At 35.9% G+C, this 20878-nt stretch overlaps 1 protein-coding gene across 1 annotated transcript in view; it reads left to right on the plus strand.

Moving 5' to 3' along the window:
• The window catches only part of Gycalpha99B (guanylate cyclase 1 soluble subunit alpha 2), a 1225856-nt gene that overhangs the window by 504782 nt on the left and 700196 nt on the right, over positions 1–20878 (plus strand). Inside the window, exon 5 of the mRNA XM_069832137.1 lies at positions 1071–1413. Coding sequence (XP_069688238.1) covers positions 1071–1413 — 343 coding nt within the window. The remainder of the gene's footprint in view (positions 1–1070; positions 1414–20878) is intronic.

The raw sequence follows: 20878 nt of genomic DNA on the forward strand, positions 1-20878 counted from the left end.
TAACATAACATTTAAATTTTAATTCACAACTGCGCGAGTGGAAATGATAATTAATTATGGAAAAGCCTATATACTATCCTGTATATGGCTAGGTTACTTTATTTATGTTACATCTACATAAGTTAATACTCAACGCAATGCTCTGTTACCTATCGACTATAGAGCACAACTACTCTCAATTACTCTTCAGATAATATATTTGAATGATAATGTTTTCATTAATACTTCAGCGTCTTACGTGTCTTTTTTTTTTTTTTTCAATAACAGCTATGTTGAAGTTCAAAAGGAACGGATTCTGTTTTTCGCTTTTATTCTCTAACGATGCCTCAGTACACCAGTATTTAAGTCAGTAACTTGGGGGGGGGGGAAGAAAACTAGAATGGATTCAGAGAAGGAAAAGATTCCAAAAATTACAATACTTCCCTTTATTATAATTATCTCTTTAAAAATTAGCAGGAAACCTTCAACACTCAATAACAAGAATATTATCTTTAATCATAATCACTCTCTTAAAAAAGGGATTAACAAGAAACTTCAAAGAATAAGTCAGAAGAACATCTCCCTACACTATAATCTCTCTTAATATAGAATAACAGCAAACCTTCAGAAAAAAAAAAACAAGCAACTGACCAAAGCTTTTCATTCAACAGCAATTCCCTTTTTACATAACTTTAAAGAATCTACTGACCCACTCATATCCTATCTCACAACTACAATCTCAAGTTCCCGGTGTATACTTATCACATCCCAATGCCAAAATTTAGGTTGGTTGACCCCTCCAACTGAGCTGATTTTGGTTTCTTAATCATCCGTCTCACGGCCAATCCCCAACTGGCTTTCTTGATCACTACCCGATCATCCTCCCCTCGAACATTCAAGTAGGAGGTGGAAATGGATCGCTCCAAAATAGCTAAAGTTAGATACCCCGGAAACGATCTTACCAAATACATATAGAGGAAGGATAGCTAAGTTTTCATTTTGTCGGATAACAATATTAAAAAGGCAAGCATTTCGTGACAATTCTTAAACATCCCTAGAAACTTACCCTTGTCTCCCTTGGCCTGTTTCAGGGGTGTCCGCCAAGAACTTCCTTGACGAACTGGGCCAGGAGTTGATAGCGACGACATGTGAGAGAAGTTTGAAGGAACGCGCGTTCCGCTGCCTCGGAGGCAACCTGCAGGAGTTCCTCACCACGCTAGACGGCGTGCACGATGTGCTGCAAGGGGACGGAGAGCCGGAGCGAGCCAGCTTCGTGTGCACCACCGACCCCCACGGTCACCTGGACCTCCTCATCGCCACGGAGCGGCCGGCCGTCGCCCTCCTCTTGCTGGGCAGCTTGAAAGCCATCGCGAAGCGCTTCTACCGTGTCGATGCCACAATCGATGTGTCTGACGACGAGCCAGGACATTACCGGTGAGTCGTGATTCTCAAAGTATTACCTGCGTTTGAACCAGCAATCTTCAGCGTGCGTGGATTAAACTAAGTCAGCGTTTCTCAAACGTTTTTGAAGTGGGGACCACTTTCTTAGGTCATAACAGTTCCGCGGACCACCTTACTCTTGTTCCCTTCGAAAGCAAATTTATCATTTTGTAGCATAATTTAATGCCAGTATATCCATATTTTAAAACAGAATTAATTATTTAAAATTAACTTAATTCCTTTTGAATCTTGCGTACACTACTTTTAACACTTGAATATAAGTAATTGATTAACTAGCGGACTTACTCGTGTTAATTAAGTAAGTCTGTGCGGCTTACAGCTGTTTCGGTGCTTCATCACACCATTCTCAGAGCCTACTAGATCTTGGCGTCATCTCGAACTTCTCTGCCTGTTATGTGAGTGCGTTTGATTGTTGAAAGTTGGAGTCAAAGAGTGTGTGTGTACTGAAATTGATCTGTGTGTTGATCAATTGGACAGACAGAAAGATCATTCCAAACACGCTACAAAGAACACATTAAAGCAATAACCAGAGGACACAATACATCTACATACGCCGATCACATAACCAATGGCTTCTTGCTTAATCAAGAAAAAAACCATCAACTTAACTTTCAGCCTAAACTATCTAATAAATAAGGACAACAAACTCAACTACACAAAATTTCTGGGACTTTTTATAGACTCCAGTTTAACATGGGATAAGCACATCGAGTACATATGCACAAAGCTATCAAGAGTTTTATATTTGCTAAAGAAATTATCTGCTTGCATTTCTCAAAATTATTTAAGATGTGCCTACTTTTCTTTCTTTCAGTCGATAATTCGATATGCCCTAATTTTCTGGGGAAATGGAACCAAAATTGGAAGCGTCTTGATGATCTAGTACTTTACACTAGACAAAATATCGACAATTACTCATTAGTGGCCAATATACATGATCATGAAATTAGAAATACTGAACAAATTAATATTCCATATTGTAGATTACAAAAGAGCAATACAAACTTTTTAATTATGGGGATGAAATTATATAATAAGCTCCCAAGTCAATATTATAAATTACCAATCAATAGTTTCAAAACTAGATTTTACAATTGTTTATTAAATAATCCCTTTTATTCTGTTGCTGAGTTTTTCAACACAAATTTGTATGACATTGTATTTAATAAATAAGTTATAATTGCAATTTAGTTAGTTTTCTACAATTTAAAAGTTTAAGATTATTTCATGTTTTCATTGTATTGAATGAATGAATATTAGCCATGATGTCCCATGTTGGGCACAGGCCTCCTGTGATGGGGTTAGAACCCCCTCGACAGGGGTGGCTCAAGTGTACTCGCTTGGTCAGCCAATCCAGGCGAGCTTGTCGTGACATGGTTAATAATCCTGTTCAACTTTAAGTAGCCTCCGCACTGTTCTTTGTTCATTTTCTTTCTTGCACTACACACATTATACTGACACTGGCACTTTGACAACACTATTTAACTGACACTTTTTCAACACTGACTTTACTATTTACAAAACTTATCTCACACTTTCACTAATACTGACTTTACTATTTACAATATCTTAACACTGATTACGTCACCTATTTACAATGAGCTTCCCTAGATCTTTCCACAAAACTCTGTTCTTTGCTGTCCTCGACCAATGTTTCCCCGCCTCTCTGGTAAACATGTCAGACCATCTGAGCCGTGGTCTTCCCTGTCCTCTCTTTCCGACGTAGGGGTCCCACATCGTGGCTGCATGGTCCATCTTGCCTGGTGTAGTCTCGCCACATGTCCCCCCAGGTCCACTTCGTTGCCGTGGCTCGTTCTGCTGCGTCAGTAGTGTTCGTCAGTCTTTGCAGTGTTTCGTTTGTCATTCTGTCTCGTAGCGTGGTGCCCAGTATTTTTTATTTGCATCTTCCTCTGGCATGTTTGTATACTTGAGCGTTCTCTCTCGTTACTTAAATTTTACTGTTTCTGTTATTAGTGTTTTTGTAAAAGTATTTATATGTATTTTTTTTCAATGTATTCTGACGAAGCCTAAAACTCTATGTCTAATGGCCAAATAAATTGAATTGAATTGAATTGAATGCTAATCATACATACAATAACATAAATGCTGACATGGAAATCCTACACATACAACCCAAGAACCAAAAACTCAACACACTAGTGCAATACGAAATATACAAACACACTAAAACACACCCCGATCAAATGTTTGGTTCTTCAGATGGTTTAGGAATTAGTAGGGAATCGTCATGTGTTGTTGATCTTACATCTGAGGGAATATTCAAATAAACTACACGTGTTAACTTCAAGAAAGACCATTTACTTTTATCAGAAAAAGGTAATATTCAGTAAGGTGCTCCGTAGGTTCCCTCCAAAATATTTGAACGGCAAACGACATTAAATTATGAGAACCATTTAGCCAACCTTGTAGACACCAGTATCGTGATTATCTACTGCAACCTACTTTGTGCCCAACTATTGTCCTAGTTTCCAACCTTACATCCGAAGTATAATTCATATGCTTTTTTTTAGAGCAGGAAGAAAAATATTTTAGTTGACATTTTGTTGTAAATTATCCACAAACGTAACAAAATATGTTTCACGAATTGAAATATTTACAATACTTATTAGTAAATCAGTCAGTAAGTTGTCTTAGAAAAATATATTCATTACACTAATTACAATTGAATATGCGCATGCAAGAAGGTGATTTATCCAAAAGAGCAAGTTTTCAGAAGAAAGTTAAAACTGATTTGTACAGGGACATCATTTTATTTTTACTTCAATTTTTATTGTACCTGAGTTTTTGAATGTACTTCACTCCCACCCCTTCTACTAATGAAGTTCCAACTGTCCTCTACACACAGATCCAAGACCGCATATAGTAAACAGCACTGAGTGAGTATAGTACGTTACAGAAATATGTTCGCGTTTACCAGTGACAAAAGAGCTTTCAATATTGAATCATATTTTCGCACAGGTGCTGTCCGTTTGCCTACGTCGCATCCCTATTTCTTCCACCTGCTTCTGTTCGCCCCTCTGTAAAAGCAGGGCTGTCTTAGCTCTTTTCTGAAAACATTAATTATGTTAGGAATTGGACGTTTACGTAATATTATACAACTGTTTAAAATAACTTAAATAAAAGGGCCTCGTTAAGTAATTCACTGTCACGTGATTTTCCCCCTTTCTACGATCCTGCGCCATAACCACTTGGACGGATAGTAGATAGCATATCTGAGTAATTTTATCTGTGCAGTCGGGCAGAAGTGAAGATTGAATTTACAGTACGTAAGGTACTCTTTTATTGAGTAGGTACAGAATTATTTCAACATGAGTTAGCCTACTAGTACGAAGGACGAAACTGCCAATTGGAATTAGATGTAATAGTCTATAGTGCGATAATATGCACAAAAGAACTGAAGCCTGTATCGAAATGAACGGCCACCATTTTCGAAATTGTTTTTAAATATCCATATTATGATTATTTTTCAATTTAACTTCATTCTCTATATTGTACGCTAATGTGCTGTAGACAGTATACAGTAATATACACTGCATAATGAATACGTTCGAATGGCTAACTCAGTTCGTTAGTAAAAACACTTATTCTTAATACAGTACTGTATTAAGATTAAACAAAAACCTCATGAAAATTATCGAACTCAAAATCGCGATATTTCCTAGTTTACGTAAATGGATGAACTACTTTACTTCCCTCCTATACCTAGTAAAGTGATTTGTTTGTGTGTTAAGCCAGTATCATCGAACTACAGTCGTGGAAGGGGGAGCAATCTGTGTTTCCGCTTCTCTAAAGGTATAGCCAGGTTAATATTAAAAATGTTGGTAAAATAAAATGATGTCCCTGTCCTTGTACTTAATAGAAATAAAATTCATTGCTTATAATACCTCAGAAAGGCAGACAGTACCATTGTCTATTGACATGTTGTAATAAAGAAATTGTGCAGTAATACATGTGACGTATCTAGAAATCATTTTTAACCTTTTCCTGGAAACTTGCCCTTTTGGAGAAGTCACCATCTTTGCATGCGTACATTCAATTGTAAGCACTTGCCGTTGAACTATTCTCCACTGTTCATGCACTATTTATATCATTGTGTCATTTGGAAGCAGTTATATTAAACACGTAATTTAAAAGAAAAAATTCTAGAATTATTTTATACAAAATAGGTACACATACATTCATATTTTATTCCAATAGAAGGTGTCTCACTACAAACCCAGAACTCCTCATTTTTTCTTATTCTTTTGCCTTCTGTTTAGTCTCCACATATCATCAATATACTTCATTAGTCTCCACATATCATCAATATACTTCATTTTCACCACTCCTTCCAGTGTGTCATTCAGTAGGCAGTTTCTTCTCCTTTTTCTCTCCCTAATCAGTTTCAGCATCATTCTTCCTTCACCCACACTTTCCAACACAGCTTCATGTCTTGTTCTGTCTGTCCATTTCACACATATCCACATTTCAAATGCTTCTATTCGCTTCTTTTCACTTAGTCATAATGTCCATGTTTCTTCCCCATAAAACGCCACACTCCGTACAAAGCACTCCACTAGGCTCTTCCTTACTTCTTTCTCCAGAAGTCTGCAGAAGATGCACTTCTTCCTATTAAAAGCTTACTTTGCCATTGGTATTCTTCTTTTGACTTCCTGACAGGAGCTCGTGTTACTTCTTGCATTACACCCCAAGTATTTGAAGTTGTCTACATGTTCTACTGCCACATTTAGAGTTCACAAGTTTACTTTCATTATTGTTTATATTATTATGATGTACCGAAGTACATATTGTTCCGATAGTCCACCTGGTTGGCGAGTTGGTATAGCGCTGGCCTTCTATGTCCAAGATTGCGGTTTCGATCCCGGGCCAGGTCGATGGCATTTAAGTGTGCTTAAATGCGACAGGCTCATGTCAGTAGATTTACTGGCATGTAAAAGAACTCCTGCGGGACAAAATTCCGGCACATCCGGAGACGCTGATATAACCTCTGCAGTTGCGAGCGTCATTAAATAGAACGTAACAAAAAATTATTTTGTTCCGATAACTATGATCTTCGTCTTGTTTGCATTTATCTTCATCCAATACTGCACACAGCTGTCGTTTAGCTCCAGTAGCATATTCCTTAGTATCATCTCCTCTTCTGCTATCAAGACGATACCATCAGAAAATCTTTCGTAATTTAGTCTTCTTACTCCTACTATCACCTCTCCCATATTCCGAAAATAGTTCTTCACTAAATCCTTCATGTAGATGTTGAACAGGATAGTTGATAAAGGACATACTTTACCCACTCCTCTCCCTATGTCACTTCCTTCTGACATTTCTTCTCCTATCCTGGCTTTGACTACTTTCATAGAAAGATTACTGAACAGCCCCTTCTCTTTCCAACCCTTACCAATTTTATTCAGGATCCTCATCATATTATTCCAATCGAACGCCATCTGTACCTCACAAATGCGAAAGTATTACTTAAACCGTATTAAAGTTGTTACTTAATGTCATTCTCTGCACCCCTAAACCTGTAGAATGCCATAAAAGTAGGTAAGATGTTTGTTTGCAAACATGTACGATTTATTTCCTTTAAAACTTTGAGTGATAGGCCTAATACAAAATAAATTTTACTTTCGGGTTTAGGAAATAAAATACATTACGATAATATGTTTTTGAAGTTAAAATTTCAGTGCAGTACGCTATTTTTAACGTACGGTTTTGGGGCACGGGTTCTTTATCGTTATTTTATCCCCAGGATCTTTGAATTTTTGTAGCACGGTTATTGCTACACCCGGTATACAAAATTTACTAATACCTTCAAGCCTTACTGTATGCGTCTGATACAAGAGCAGACACAACAAGGACAAGGCAATTACGCGAAGCAGAGAAAATTGATGTACTGCGGAAAATAATGAGAAAAAATATGAGTGTGCATAAGGAGAGATCTGAGACGTATGTAAGAAAATCAATACAAGGTCTGACAAGCAGGAGATGAAAGGAGTTGGAGGAAATACGATGTTTCAAGGCTAAAGAAAGAAAATAACATAACTAGCAAAAGAAAGCACACCCATTGTGATTTGGAGCACAAGCCCATCCAAAAGGAAATGGAGCTTGTCTCTTTCTTCACAAAAAGTGCCGGCGGATATAAAGGGAAAGAAAAAAGGCAATTATTAAACGAAATATTTACTTAATGTGACCAGAATTCCTGAAGCTCAAAACGAGACACATTAATACCATAGTTACCCAGGAAACTCCCTTTCTTAATTCTTCAGTAACGGAAATAGAAATAGAATTCTATGACTTTTAAATGATTATATGAATCACAATACAAAACAGAAAATTGCAGCCGTCTACTCATTGGGAACATGTTTTGTGAATATTTTCCATCACGTCTTATTATCCTTCAGAAAATAAAGGAAGTCAAGGAAACAGTGTTTGAAATTAATATTGGTAATTAACAGTACCATCTTAAATTGTGTTTTCTTCGATGTCCACATTTTGTTCATCCTGGAAAAAACTCGTTCTACAGAAACATTAGTACCAGGCAGGAATAAGCCAAATTCTACAATTTTAGGAACGTTTCTGATAGATAATTTTATTGTTTATAGGAGAAATTTTAGAACATTTATACAGGATGTTTCCGAGGTGGTGTTACAAGCTTTCAGATATGATGGCGAAGGGCACATGTATCAAGACTCAGTCATTTCCGGACCGTGGTTCCTTATCTCAAATTGATGCATGTGTCCTTCGCCATCATCCCTGAAAGTCTGTAACACCACCTCGGAAACACCCTGTATAATCTCTCTCAATTTCACGTGCACTTCTTTCTCCTTTCCTTCCATTGAACGTGACTTTGTTATCAATGTTAGATTGCCAGAAACATCTGTAATTATACCTACACACATTTCAATATCATTCCATTTTGCGGACATTGCTCACAATCAGTAAAATATGTTTTTGCATTTTCAACACAACAGATCTGATAGGAATCCTGTCGGGACCCCGGGACAGAATGTCTAAAAACGGGACTGTCTCTTTTAAAACCGGACGTCTAGTGTCATTAATTTCATCCACATTTTTTAATATCGGACGTATAATTAAGTAAAATTTTATGACCAGATATGGGTTCATCATTATGAATAGTGAGGAAAAAAAATAATTATAATTTTTAATAAAACTTCAGCTCTTCATGAGCTGATATGGTTCTGAGTATAATGCTTATCAGAAATTGGTTATAAACATGTAGTCGTGATTCATTTTAAGATGAGTTATTGGATGCAGACTATATACAGACTAGGCTATATATGAGTTACTAGATATCTATTAGAAAGAAGTAAACAAATGTGTAAGGAATTAAGCATCTCAGTTTTAAGGAAGCAGCTGTACACAGTTAATAAAGAAACGAGCAGACAGATGTGTAGATGGCATACCTTGTAAAATGAAATATCTTTTAAAAACTTCTTTCGTAATTTTGTATTGTGAAAACTGTTACTTGTGTAGTTCTGTACAGGATGTTTGACTCAAGCCGTTTATATATTGAGGCATCACGCACTTCTGTTATTTATCCAAAGCAATTGGCTGTATAAATCATAAAATTCTGCTAGATAAATTAGATTATTATGGACTTAAAGGTGTTGCACACCAAAGGTTTCACTCATATCTCATACATAGAAAACAGAAAATTGAAATCAATACAGTAGCGTACAAATTAATCCGAACAACGTAATTACTTATGCAAAAACACTCAAACGGGATAAAAAAAAAAAGGATTTAAGACATACCTCAGTAATCTATGTGGCCTCCCTTGTTCCTAATAACAGCTCTGAAACGATTTGGCATGGATTCCACTAATTTCTCACAAATAGTCTTCATTTCTTCATCGCAAAACCATACACCAATGAGGGCAGAAATCATCTTCTCCTTTGTAGAACAATCCATTTTCATTCTTCTTTTGCAAATTGACCACACGTTCTCAATGGCGTTGATGTCAGGTGAATTGCCTGGCCAGGGGAGTACCTGAATATTCTTCTTGTTGAAGAATTCTGTAGTTTTTCGAGACGTATGGCATGGTGCCAGGTCTTGTTGGAACACACCTCTGCCATCCGGAAATGATTTTTGCAGCTGGGGTATGATTCTGGCTTCCAATAAGTGAATATATTTGTCAGAATTCATTATTCCCTTGATAGGTATTAATGCTCCAGGCCCTTCATGTGTAAAACAACCCCAAAACATTACTTTAGGGGGGTATTTGGGTGCTTGTTGGAGATGAGCTCCTGTTACTTTTTCGGATCCTTTCCGTACGTAAGAAACACGGTGGCCGTGGACCTCGAAATGAGACTCATCGGAAAAAAGTACATTATTCCAGTCATTCACTGTCCAATGATGATGTAATTTTTCCCACATTAAGCGTTTTTTGCACATAACAGGGGTTAGCAGTTGCTTCTTAATAGGCTTACGAGCCCTTCGTCCAGCTTCCAAAAGCCTACGCCGCACTGTTGTGACGTGAATATTCGCCCCATTGGTAGCCATTAACTCGCGTGTTAAGTCGACAGCAGTTAGTCTAGGATATAATTTACTTTTCCTGACAATTAAACGATCATCTGCAGGTGAAGTCTTCCTTTTCCGGCCACAGTTTCCTTTTTTCTGGGGTGTGATGGATCCAATCTCCCTGTATCGTTTTATGATCGAATTAACAGTAGCCAAACCGATGTGACATTCTGCAGCAATTTGCCTCTGTGTCATAGAAGAATGCTCTGCTAGTGTTATAATTTTAGACAGTTTTCGTGGAGTTGTATCCATTTGTGAAGACGACAGAATGTACACGGGATTGCAGTATTAAGTCTTCAACACAACTGAAAAGCATATAAGTACAAAACGACAGGCAAAATGTCACATATTATAAAAAAAAAAAAACGACAGACCTTCAACAATGGAATTACACGTACTACAGATGTCAACTAAGCGGTATGAGCAGCTGTGAGGCCAACAATGACAGAAAATGTAAACATAAGTCGTGCTCGGATTAATGTGCACGCTACTATACAACTATGAAATCTGTATCGACATGGGGAACTATTAATAATGGAATTCCTCAAGGATCAATATTAGGTTTCCCTACTTTTTCTAGTGTTTATAAATGATCTTGCCCCCCTAATAAAGATGTAGGTCATCCCGTATTATTTTCAGATGACACAAGTATAATAATTAATGCCAATAACTCCAACACATTCCAATCTTCAACAGAGGAAATTCTCTTCAAAATATGTGACTAGTTCTCAGTCAATAAATTAGTATTAAATTGTAACAAAACTAACATAATTCAATTTAAATCCTGTCCAAATTCAACGTCGCAAATTTCTAGCACAATAATTAATAATAGGTTCCTATGAGGAACAACAACAACCAAATTTCTTGGCTTAAAAATCGATAATGTGTTAAATTGGAAAAATCATATTAAAGAAATTACCCCCAAACTAAATTCACCTTATTTGTGTATTAGATCTATGCAAAAGTTAGCAAATACCAATACCTTAAAAACAATATACTTTGCATACTTCCACTCGGTAATGAGTTTTGGAATAATATTCTGGGGAAATTCCACAGATACCAACAATATTTCTATTACAAAAAAGAGTAATTAGAATAATAGTAGGTGCCAAATCTAGGGAATCGTGTAGGACTATTTTCAAAAAAATTCAAATAATGTCCGTGGCTTGTCAGTATATCTTTTCATTAATAATCTTCCTCGTATGTAATCGTGAAAACTTTGTAACTAATTCAACAGTTCATAGCATAAATAAACGTCAAAAAAATGACTATCATACTCCATCGGCAAGTCTATCGTGCTATCAAAAAGGAGTGCGTTATATGACTGTAAAAATTTTTAATAGCCTCCCTATCGATATAAAAAATGAAACTCAAATCATAAAATTAGTTAGGGCCAAATTAAAGAAGTACCTAATTTCTCACGCCTTCTATTCTGTAGGTGAATTCATGACATTCAATAACACTTCATGAAATTGATACTAAAACTTTGTGTTGTACTAGTAGATTATATTGTAAATCTCGTCTATATATATATTTCATCTAGACTGTGACTATAAAATTAGGATTTTATAATAGTATTAAGTTTGTTGACTTGTTCCATATTCTAGCTGTAAGCATGTATGAATACTATGGAGTGTTAATAAATACAATACAATACAATACAATACTAACGACTTGGGGTAGACACTTTTCGCCGTTGAAATTCTCTAATTCGCAGCGTTTGTATTTTAGTATCAACGTTAGTCTGCAGATTTAGATTTACTCGCTCCTGAAAATTGCAAGAAATGGCATATCACAGTTTGCCTTGGAACCACAGATTTTGGAACATTTTTCTTGTAACCATTTCTCATAATTTGAATTCTTCATATCGCCGCGGTAGCCCGCAGATTTAGATTTAGGGTCATAAATCTATTATCTCAGGCTGCAGTATGGACCACGTTTCTTACTTTTATGAACTGCAATACCCTTTGGTAGCTCTGATATTTGTCATTAACCTACGTAAGGAATCTCATCTTGCTAACAACAATTTTTCAAAATGCAATAGGTACGGTCCCATGTCTAATCTGTATTCAATATCAGTTTCTTAGCTCCTTTTCCATTGTCATTATTTACTCTCAAATACTCTGCAAAGCCAGCAACAATATCCGACCTCGTCGTTAAAACCGATGTTTTGTTTTTATATTTTTTTTTAATTTGAAGTCCGTCTCTTTCTAAATTTTCCAAAATGTTTACTTTTGACTCTTAAACTGTATTTCATTTCATAGCAATTGCAAGAAGTCTTTTCAGAATGACAAATTATTTTTTTTGTTTCATAATATTTCAAAATTGTTCTACGAATTATGTAGGCTACTTACCGAACCATTTAAGGAAATTCTCTTTTTGAGCTGTTTTTTTTTTTCGGGGAGTAGTACTTTCTCTAACACCTTCGTTCGCAACCCCCACTTTGGGAACCACTGGACTACAAACACAGATCTCCACCACAATTTATGATCACAGACTAAGAAGTAAGAAAATTTTCTTGTTGCCCACGTTCTAAGCTTAACAAATAATATTTGCAACATGATTCTTTCAGCTAGAAGGTCTGCTGATAGTGAGTAAGCTATTAATTTCCTTTTATTCTCCTTTTTTACTTTCTTATTTCTTCGTTTTTTTAATTTTTCATTCTTTTATTTCTTTCTCTCTTACTTTTTCTCTGTTCCTTTTTTATTTCTTTTTGTTTCTTTTCTATCTATCTATCTATCTATCTATCTATCTATCTATCTATCTATCTATCTATCTATCTATCTATCTATCTATCTATCTATCTATCTATCTATCTCTCTATCTGTCTGTCTGTCTGTCTGTCTGTCTGTCTGTCTATATCTATCTGTCTGTCTGCCTGCCTGCCTGCCTATCTATCTATCTATCTATCTATCTATCTATCTATCTATCTATCTATCTATCTATCTATCTATCTGTCTGTCTGTCTGTCTGTCTGTCTGTCTGTCTGTCTGTCTGTCTGTCTGTCTGTCTGTCTGTCTGTCTGTCTGTCTGTCTGTCTGTCTGTCTATCTATCTATCTATCTATCTATCTATCTATCTATCTATCTATCTATCTATCTATCTATCTATCTATCTATCTATCTATCTACCTATCTACCTACCTACCTACCTACCTACCTATCTCTCTGTCTGTCTGTCTGTCTATCTATCTATCTGTCTGTCTATCTATCTATCTATCTATCTATCTATCTATCTATCTATCTATCTATCTATCTATCTATCTATCTATCTATCTATCTATCTATCTATCTACCTACCTACCTACCTACCTACCTACCTACCTACCTACCTACCTACCTACCTACCTACCTATCTATCTATCTATCTATCTATCTATCTACCTACCTACCTACCTACCTACCTACCTACCTTTCTTCCTTCCTTTCAGACTTGTACCATTAGGAGGAACCAGTCTATAAACCTGCAGTTGTAGTTCATAAAATTGAGTACCGGGTCTTTTCTCGGGGGTAAAAGGCGGTCAGAGAGTGGTGCCGACCACACCACCTCATTCTAGTGCCGAGGTCATGGAAAGCATGGGGCTCTACCTCCATGCCCCCCAAGTGCCTTCATGGCATTGTACGGGGATACCTTTACCTTTTACCTTTTACCTTTACAGTTGTAGTTCACTGTTCCACCACGTCCAATAAAAACATGGTCCTATAGTCATGATCCTTTTGTGATCCTGTCCTACTTCATCGGAACAGAGCAACCTCAATATCAGTAAGCAAAATAATAATCACTCAGTCCTCTGGACGATAGCGTAGGAATATCCAGAAGCGTGGCATCATTAAAAGCAGTTGAATAGCGTTAGTCTGTTATTGTTCCGAGGTTAATGAATACAGTACAATAACTTGCCGCAATTGCGTTATGAGTCAATTTGTGTACATGTTGCCAAATGTGGATGATAAAAAAAAACTTAGTAGGCCTACATGCTGTTGTATGCAAAGGACATTGGGCGAGGACTTTCCCGAAGGGACAGGTATTGTTTGTCTGACCAATTAATTCCACTTCGACACGTTAGGGCGAGCTGTGGTCAGCAGAGGACCCCAACTAAATTACATCGTGGGTTTCAGAGATACGATTATGTACGCCGGTCAACATTGCGGTAGCGGGGATCTATTCGAATCCCTCCCCACACACATCCATGAATGGCAATAAGGGCTCACGCTATGATATCTGCCATCAGAAATTCGGAGAACCGTTTCCATTTATCTTATGACGTGAAAGATCCAGTGACATCGGACTTTAGCTTCTGTTCCTGACATTTTTCTACCTAAATTTATACGACGCAGACACAAATTATTATTATTATTATTATTATTATTATTATTATTATTATTATTATTATTATTATTATTATTATTAAGATTAACTCCATATGTTGATGAAATTATTGGAGATCATCAGTGTGATTTTAGGCGTAATAGATCGACTATTGATAAGATTTTTTGTATTCGACAGATATTGGAGACACAATGGGAGTATAATGGTACAGTATACATCAGTTATTCATAGATTTCAAAAAGGCGTATGACTCGGTTAAGAGAGAGGTTTTATATAATACTCTTATTGAATTTGGTATTCCCAAGAAACTAGTTCGATTAATTAAAATGTGTCTCAGTGAAACGTACAGCAGAGTCCGTATAGACCAGTTTCTATCTGATGCTTTTCCAATTCACTGCGGGCTAAAGCAGGGAGATGCACTATCATCTTAACTTTTTAACTTCGCTCTAGAATATGCCATTGTGAAAGTTCAGGATAAGACAGAGGGTTTGGAATTGTACGGGTTACATCAGCTTCTTGTCTATGCGGATGACGTGAATATGTTAGGAGAAAATCCACAAACTTGATGCAAGTAAAACGATAGGGTTGGAAGTACATCCCGAAAAGACAAAGTATATGATTATGTCTCGTGACGAAAATATTGTACGAAATGGAAATATAAAAAATTTGAGGTTTTTCCTTGGAAGAGGTGGAAAAATTCAAATATCTTGGAGCAACAGTAACAAATATAAATGACACTCGGGAGGAAATGAAACGCAGAATTAATATGGGAAATGCCTGTTATTATTCGGTTGAGAAGCTTTTGTCATCTAGTCTGCTGTCAAAAAATCTGAAAGTTAGAATTTATAAAACAGTTATATTATGGGTTGTTCTGTATGGCTGTGAAACTTGGACTCTCACTTTGAGAGAGGAACATAGGTTAAGGGTATTTCAGAAAAGTTTCTTGGATAATATTTGGGGCTAAGAGGGATGAAGTTACAGGAGAATGGAGAAAGTTACACAACACAGAACTACACTCTTTGTATTCTTCATCTGACATAATGAGGAACATTAAATCCAGACGTTTGAGATGGGCAGGGCATGTAGCACGTATGGGCGAATCCAGAAATGCATATAGAGTGTTAGTTGTGAGGCCGGAGGGGAAAAAGACCTTTGGGGAGGTCGAGACGTAGATGGGAAGATAATATTAAAATGGATTTGAGGGAGATGGGATATGATGGTAGAGACTGGATTAATCTTGCTCAGAATAGGGACCAATGGCGGGCTTATGTGAGAGCGGCAATGAACCTCCGGGTTGGTTAAAAGTCAGTGAGTGAGTAAGTGAGTAAGTATTATTATTATAACCATTACTCCACAACGATGTACTTTCTAAAGTATAGAGAATCTGTCGTTGTCTAGAATAATGTAGTCGGTGTGTGTTGCATAACTATACTTCGTTCCATAATATCTACATGCAACGTAAATATTGTCGGCAGAGGAAGAAAAAGTAGGCTATAATTGAGAGGTTTGCCGAAAAAAGGGCGTATACGTCAATATGACGAATATTGAGATACATGCAATCTGAACGCACCTGAATAAAATTTTATACACGCATGCAGCCCTGTCCTGCAGATATGTACAGTACAATCAAAACAAAATTTCGCTACTATAATTAGCGAATTGTTCACTACATTTCAAACCGTTTTCCCGAAGAAGGGTATGTAGGTCTATCCGCCTTTCTTCCTGCAAAGCCCTCAATTGCTATTCATCCAATGGCAGAGATCTCATTCCACTAGAGATGGCCGATATTTCACAAACAGATATTTTTTCAAAGGTATTTTTTTGTCACAGATAAACCTGTGACTGATGACGCGAAATATCTGTGACAAAATATCGCTATCGAAATCTGCTCCGTATTCAGTACTCTGTGACTGATATTTTCTCCTCTACGTCGTAGGTTTGCGCGTGCGCATGATACAATAACAGCAATCTGGCGGTTGTTTCTCCATCTTATTATAAATGATGTATTTATTACACGATTTAAATAATAACACCATTGGTTACCAGTACTTAATCTTGTGTAAAATCCTGTCTGAACAACTGTTTTGTTTTGTCATTATTTTCCAATGTTTTTCCGAATACTTATGTTTCATTAATTTTTATTCTATGGCTCAATATTATAATGTTAATGCACGACTTAAAATAATTTATCCATTATATTACTGTATATACAATTTTTAAAATGATTAGGATAATCATATAACCTCAATTTCTCCATATCCAACTACATTAAAAAATGATCAACTGGTTCAATATCTATAATATAACCTCTTGGTACACGAGGTTAACTTTTGACATGTTACTGTTCAGTTAGGTAAGTATTTATTTGTTGATAGTACATATACATAATTTCTTAGTTGGATTTTCCCATATACATCACTGATGAGTGGTGTGTATAGAGAAATCGTATTCATATTTCACTGCTCTTCAATATTTCCTGCTAATTTTTATCGGTGTGACAAAATATCGGTGTAATTCATGCTACGTATCGAAATAAAATATCGGTGTGACAAAATCACCGATAAAAGTCACAGATATTTAATTGTCACAGTAACAGTTGTCACAGATACTTGAAAATATCGTTTAAGCTCATCTCTACATTCCTCATTTGTCTTGAATTTGGGCGGGAGTAAAACGTTTTAGACAGCTCAATTTCAAGATAAGCGTGGAATGGGACCTCTGCCATTGGTTGATTAGCAATTATCCTTCTCTCTCTCTCTCTCTCTCTCTCTCTCTCTCTCCACCGACAATGTTTATGTCGCCTGACAAACATTATGGAACGAAGTATTATACCAAGGCGTATGTTTCTCATTGTTAGGACGATTTTGGCCAGAAGAAATATTCTGAATGTTGTCGCACCGACCTGTTGACTAAATATATCAGTGTGTAACGATTTTGTCTTTAGAATACATATATCCATTGAAAGGATATTATTTTCATGACCTTGACGTCACTCTGACGAGGGAAGTGTACAAGATTTATAATACGACCTCCCGCCTTTTTTTCTGTTGCTCTGTATGTTGTGTGAAATTGCAGAAGGAAACAACCTTGAGCAAATACTAGTGAGATTATCTATACAATAATTTTTTTTTCGAATACAATTTTCGTTTCGTAGTGGCGGTATTATAAACTATTAGGGCCCTTACACACGAGCGACTGTTAGCCGCCAAGCCGCCAAAAGCAGTTGACCTTAGCGGCTTGTCGCGGGGATGCAGTCGGTAATGTATTTAAATGGAAAACGCCGGTTGCTTTACACACGAGCGCTGACCGCGACGGCAGACCGACTGCAGCCGCTGTCTTGCAGTCGGTCCCCGCGACGGGCGGCAGCGTTTTCTGCTTACACACGGACGACTTTTAGCCGCCAAGGTCGGCGACACGCAATGGTTCAAAACATTACATCTAGCTGGATGTAATTAATAACTTTTCTCCTATTTAACAGATTATCATGTAACTTTGTACAGTAGTTACAAGTAGTACATTTTTTGTATACGAACTCTGATTACGTTGGTATAAACGAAACTACCCGCTATAAAGGGTGCGTTTAGAGAAAATCAATAACTTTTCTCCTATTTAATAGATATTCATGAAACTTTGTACAGTATTTGCACGTAGTATATTTGTCTTTTATACAAACTTTGATAAAGTTTTTATAAGGGAAACTACCCATTATGTGTTGCATCTAGAGAAAATTATTAACTTTCTCCTATGTAACAGATATTCATAAAACTTTGTGCAATAGTTTCGGGTAGTATATTTGTTTTGTATACAAACTGATTACGTTGGTACAAGGGGAACTACACTTACGGGGGATGTATTTAGAGAACAATTAATAAGTGTTCTTCTATCTACCAGATTTTCATGAAACGTTGTACGGTAGTTATAGGTTGTTTGTTTTGTATACAAACTCCGATTACGTTTTTATATAGGAAACTACCCCTTATAGGTGCTGAATTTATAGAAAAGTTAACAACTACTCGTATTATTAACTTTTCTCCTATTTAACAAATTTTCATGATATTTTGTACAGTAATTACAGGTAGTATATTTGTTTTGTATAGCAACTCTTGTTACGTTTGAGAGAAAGGGGTGCATTTAGAGGAAATTAATAACTTTTCTTCTATCTAACAGATTTTCATTAAAATTTGCACAGTAGTTATAGGCAGTAAATTTGTTTTGTATACAAACTCTCATTATACTTGTGTAAAAGAAACTGTCCCATTGTAGGGGTGAATTTAGATAACATAATACCTTTTCTCAAACGAAACAGATTTTCATCAAAATTGTACGATAGTTAAGGGTAACATATTTGTTTTGTGTACAAGCTCCAATTATATTTGTGCAAAGGAAACTACCCTATTATAGGGGTGAATTTAGACAAATTTAATAAGTTTCCTTCTATCTATCAGATTATGATCAAGCTTTGTACAGCAGTTAGAGGTAAAATATTTATTTTGTAACAAGAGGCAAAGCTTTCTCAGGAGTTAGTGGAATAGGCTTTACGACAGCTGACATGTACGCTCTTTTTATTTTGCGACACGTTTCGGTGTAGTAATTGTAATTTCCTTCACAAAATTAGCAGCATCTTTCTTTCCCTGATCTGTCAAGCTTATCTGTGTCAGAAAGAGAAGTTACTCCTTTTTTGAGACTGCAATGTGTCTGGTAATTTAACGACGCGGTATCAACCACTAGATAATTTAGAGTCGATAGGATTGGTGATAGTAAGATGTTATTTGACATGAGACCGAGGATTCGCCATAGATTACCTGACATTCGCCTTACAGTTGAGAAAAACCTCGGAAAAAACCCAACCAGGTAATCAGTCCAAGCGGGAATCGAACCCACACCAGAGTGCAACTCCGGATCGACAGGCGAGCACCTTAGCCGAATGACGCCGGTGGCCTACAGTATGTTTCTAGCTTTCCTTCTCTCAGACCTCTCAGAAGATACAGAAAACATTTTCCTAGGTCTGCATCGTCTGTCACTTTTTCCAACAGATGATCGAATGATAGCCCTGATATTCTGAAGTAGTGAAGAAAATATCTTTATAGGCACGAAGCTCGTGAAAAAGGCAGTGAAATTGGCCATACTGCGCTCATTGAAAGACAATCCGATGTTTCCAATATTTTCTATATTTAACATGTCTTTTTCTAGGACGGAGAAGAAATAATAAAATTAGTTCTTCCTCGACGTGCATAATTATATTACGAGTGAAAAATGACACACCTTTTGCAGTTCGACTGCCGCCGGAGCCGACGACACACAACGCCCGTATCGACTGCAGAGTCGCCCATGTCGACTGCTTCTGCCTTCGAAGAACCGCTAATGTCGGCGGCAGACCGACTGTTTTTTTGTAGTCGACCTTGGCGGCTAGAAGTCGCTCGTGTGTAAGGGCCCTTACTTCTGTAGTTTACCCAAAGCTTTTGTATAGTGTTACATAAACTAACACAAATGTGTAATGTATCTATGTATTACGGAAGATAACTTTTTTATTTACATTCAGAGTTGAGGAATACTACAAGAGCTGGGATAGTTTACATACAGTATGTAACAATCTTGTTCGGACAGTAATATTGTTATTAAAAATATATAATTTTGTTAACGAAAATATAATTTATTTCAATGGGTTAAATTAAAATATGGAAAAACAATATCTTCTTTTCAGGATATAAAATAAACTTCATCAAATTTTTCAAATCACTATAAATAAACATACAAAATAAAAAAAAGTTCACATTTTATGCAACATTTCTCTTCGTATATCTAATCATTTTGTACTTTTAAAATTCTTAATTGGCAACTATTACACAAAATTAATATCTTGTAACATATCCTTTGGCTTTAATAACCTCCTCACATCTTCTTTTCATTGAAGAGACAAGTTTCTTGCAAACCTCTGGGGTGATATTCTGCGATTCTTCTGCCACTATTCTTTTGAGCTCCGAAATGGATATTACCTTGCTATTTCGTACCCTCCTTTTCAAAATTGGCAACAAATGTTCGATAGAACTTAAATCCTCTGATTGAAGTTGCATTTTGTATTTATTTATTTATTTATTTATTTATTTATTTATTTATTTATTTATTCATTCATTCATTTACTTATTTACTTATTCATTCATTCATTTATTCATTTATTTATTATTTATTTATTTATTCATTCATTTATTTATTTATTTATTTATTTATTCATTCATTCATTTATTTATTCATTTATTCATTTATTCATTTATTTATTTATTTATTTACTCATTCATTCATTCATTCATTTATTTATTGATTCATTTATTCATTCATTCAATCAATCATTCATTCATTCATTTATTTATTTATTTATTTATTTATTTATTTATTTATTCATTTATTCATTCATTCATTCATTCATTCATTCATTCATTCATTCAATCATTCATTCATTCATTTATTTATTTATTTATTCATTTATTTATTTATTTATTTATTTATTTATTTATTCATTTATTTATTTATTTATTTATTTATTTATTATTCATTTATTT

The sequence above is a fragment of the Periplaneta americana genome, chromosome 8 (genome assembly GCF_040183065.1).
Source record: "Periplaneta americana isolate PAMFEO1 chromosome 8, P.americana_PAMFEO1_priV1, whole genome shotgun sequence".
In the NCBI taxonomy this organism is placed as follows: domain Eukaryota; kingdom Metazoa; phylum Arthropoda; class Insecta; order Blattodea; family Blattidae; genus Periplaneta; species Periplaneta americana.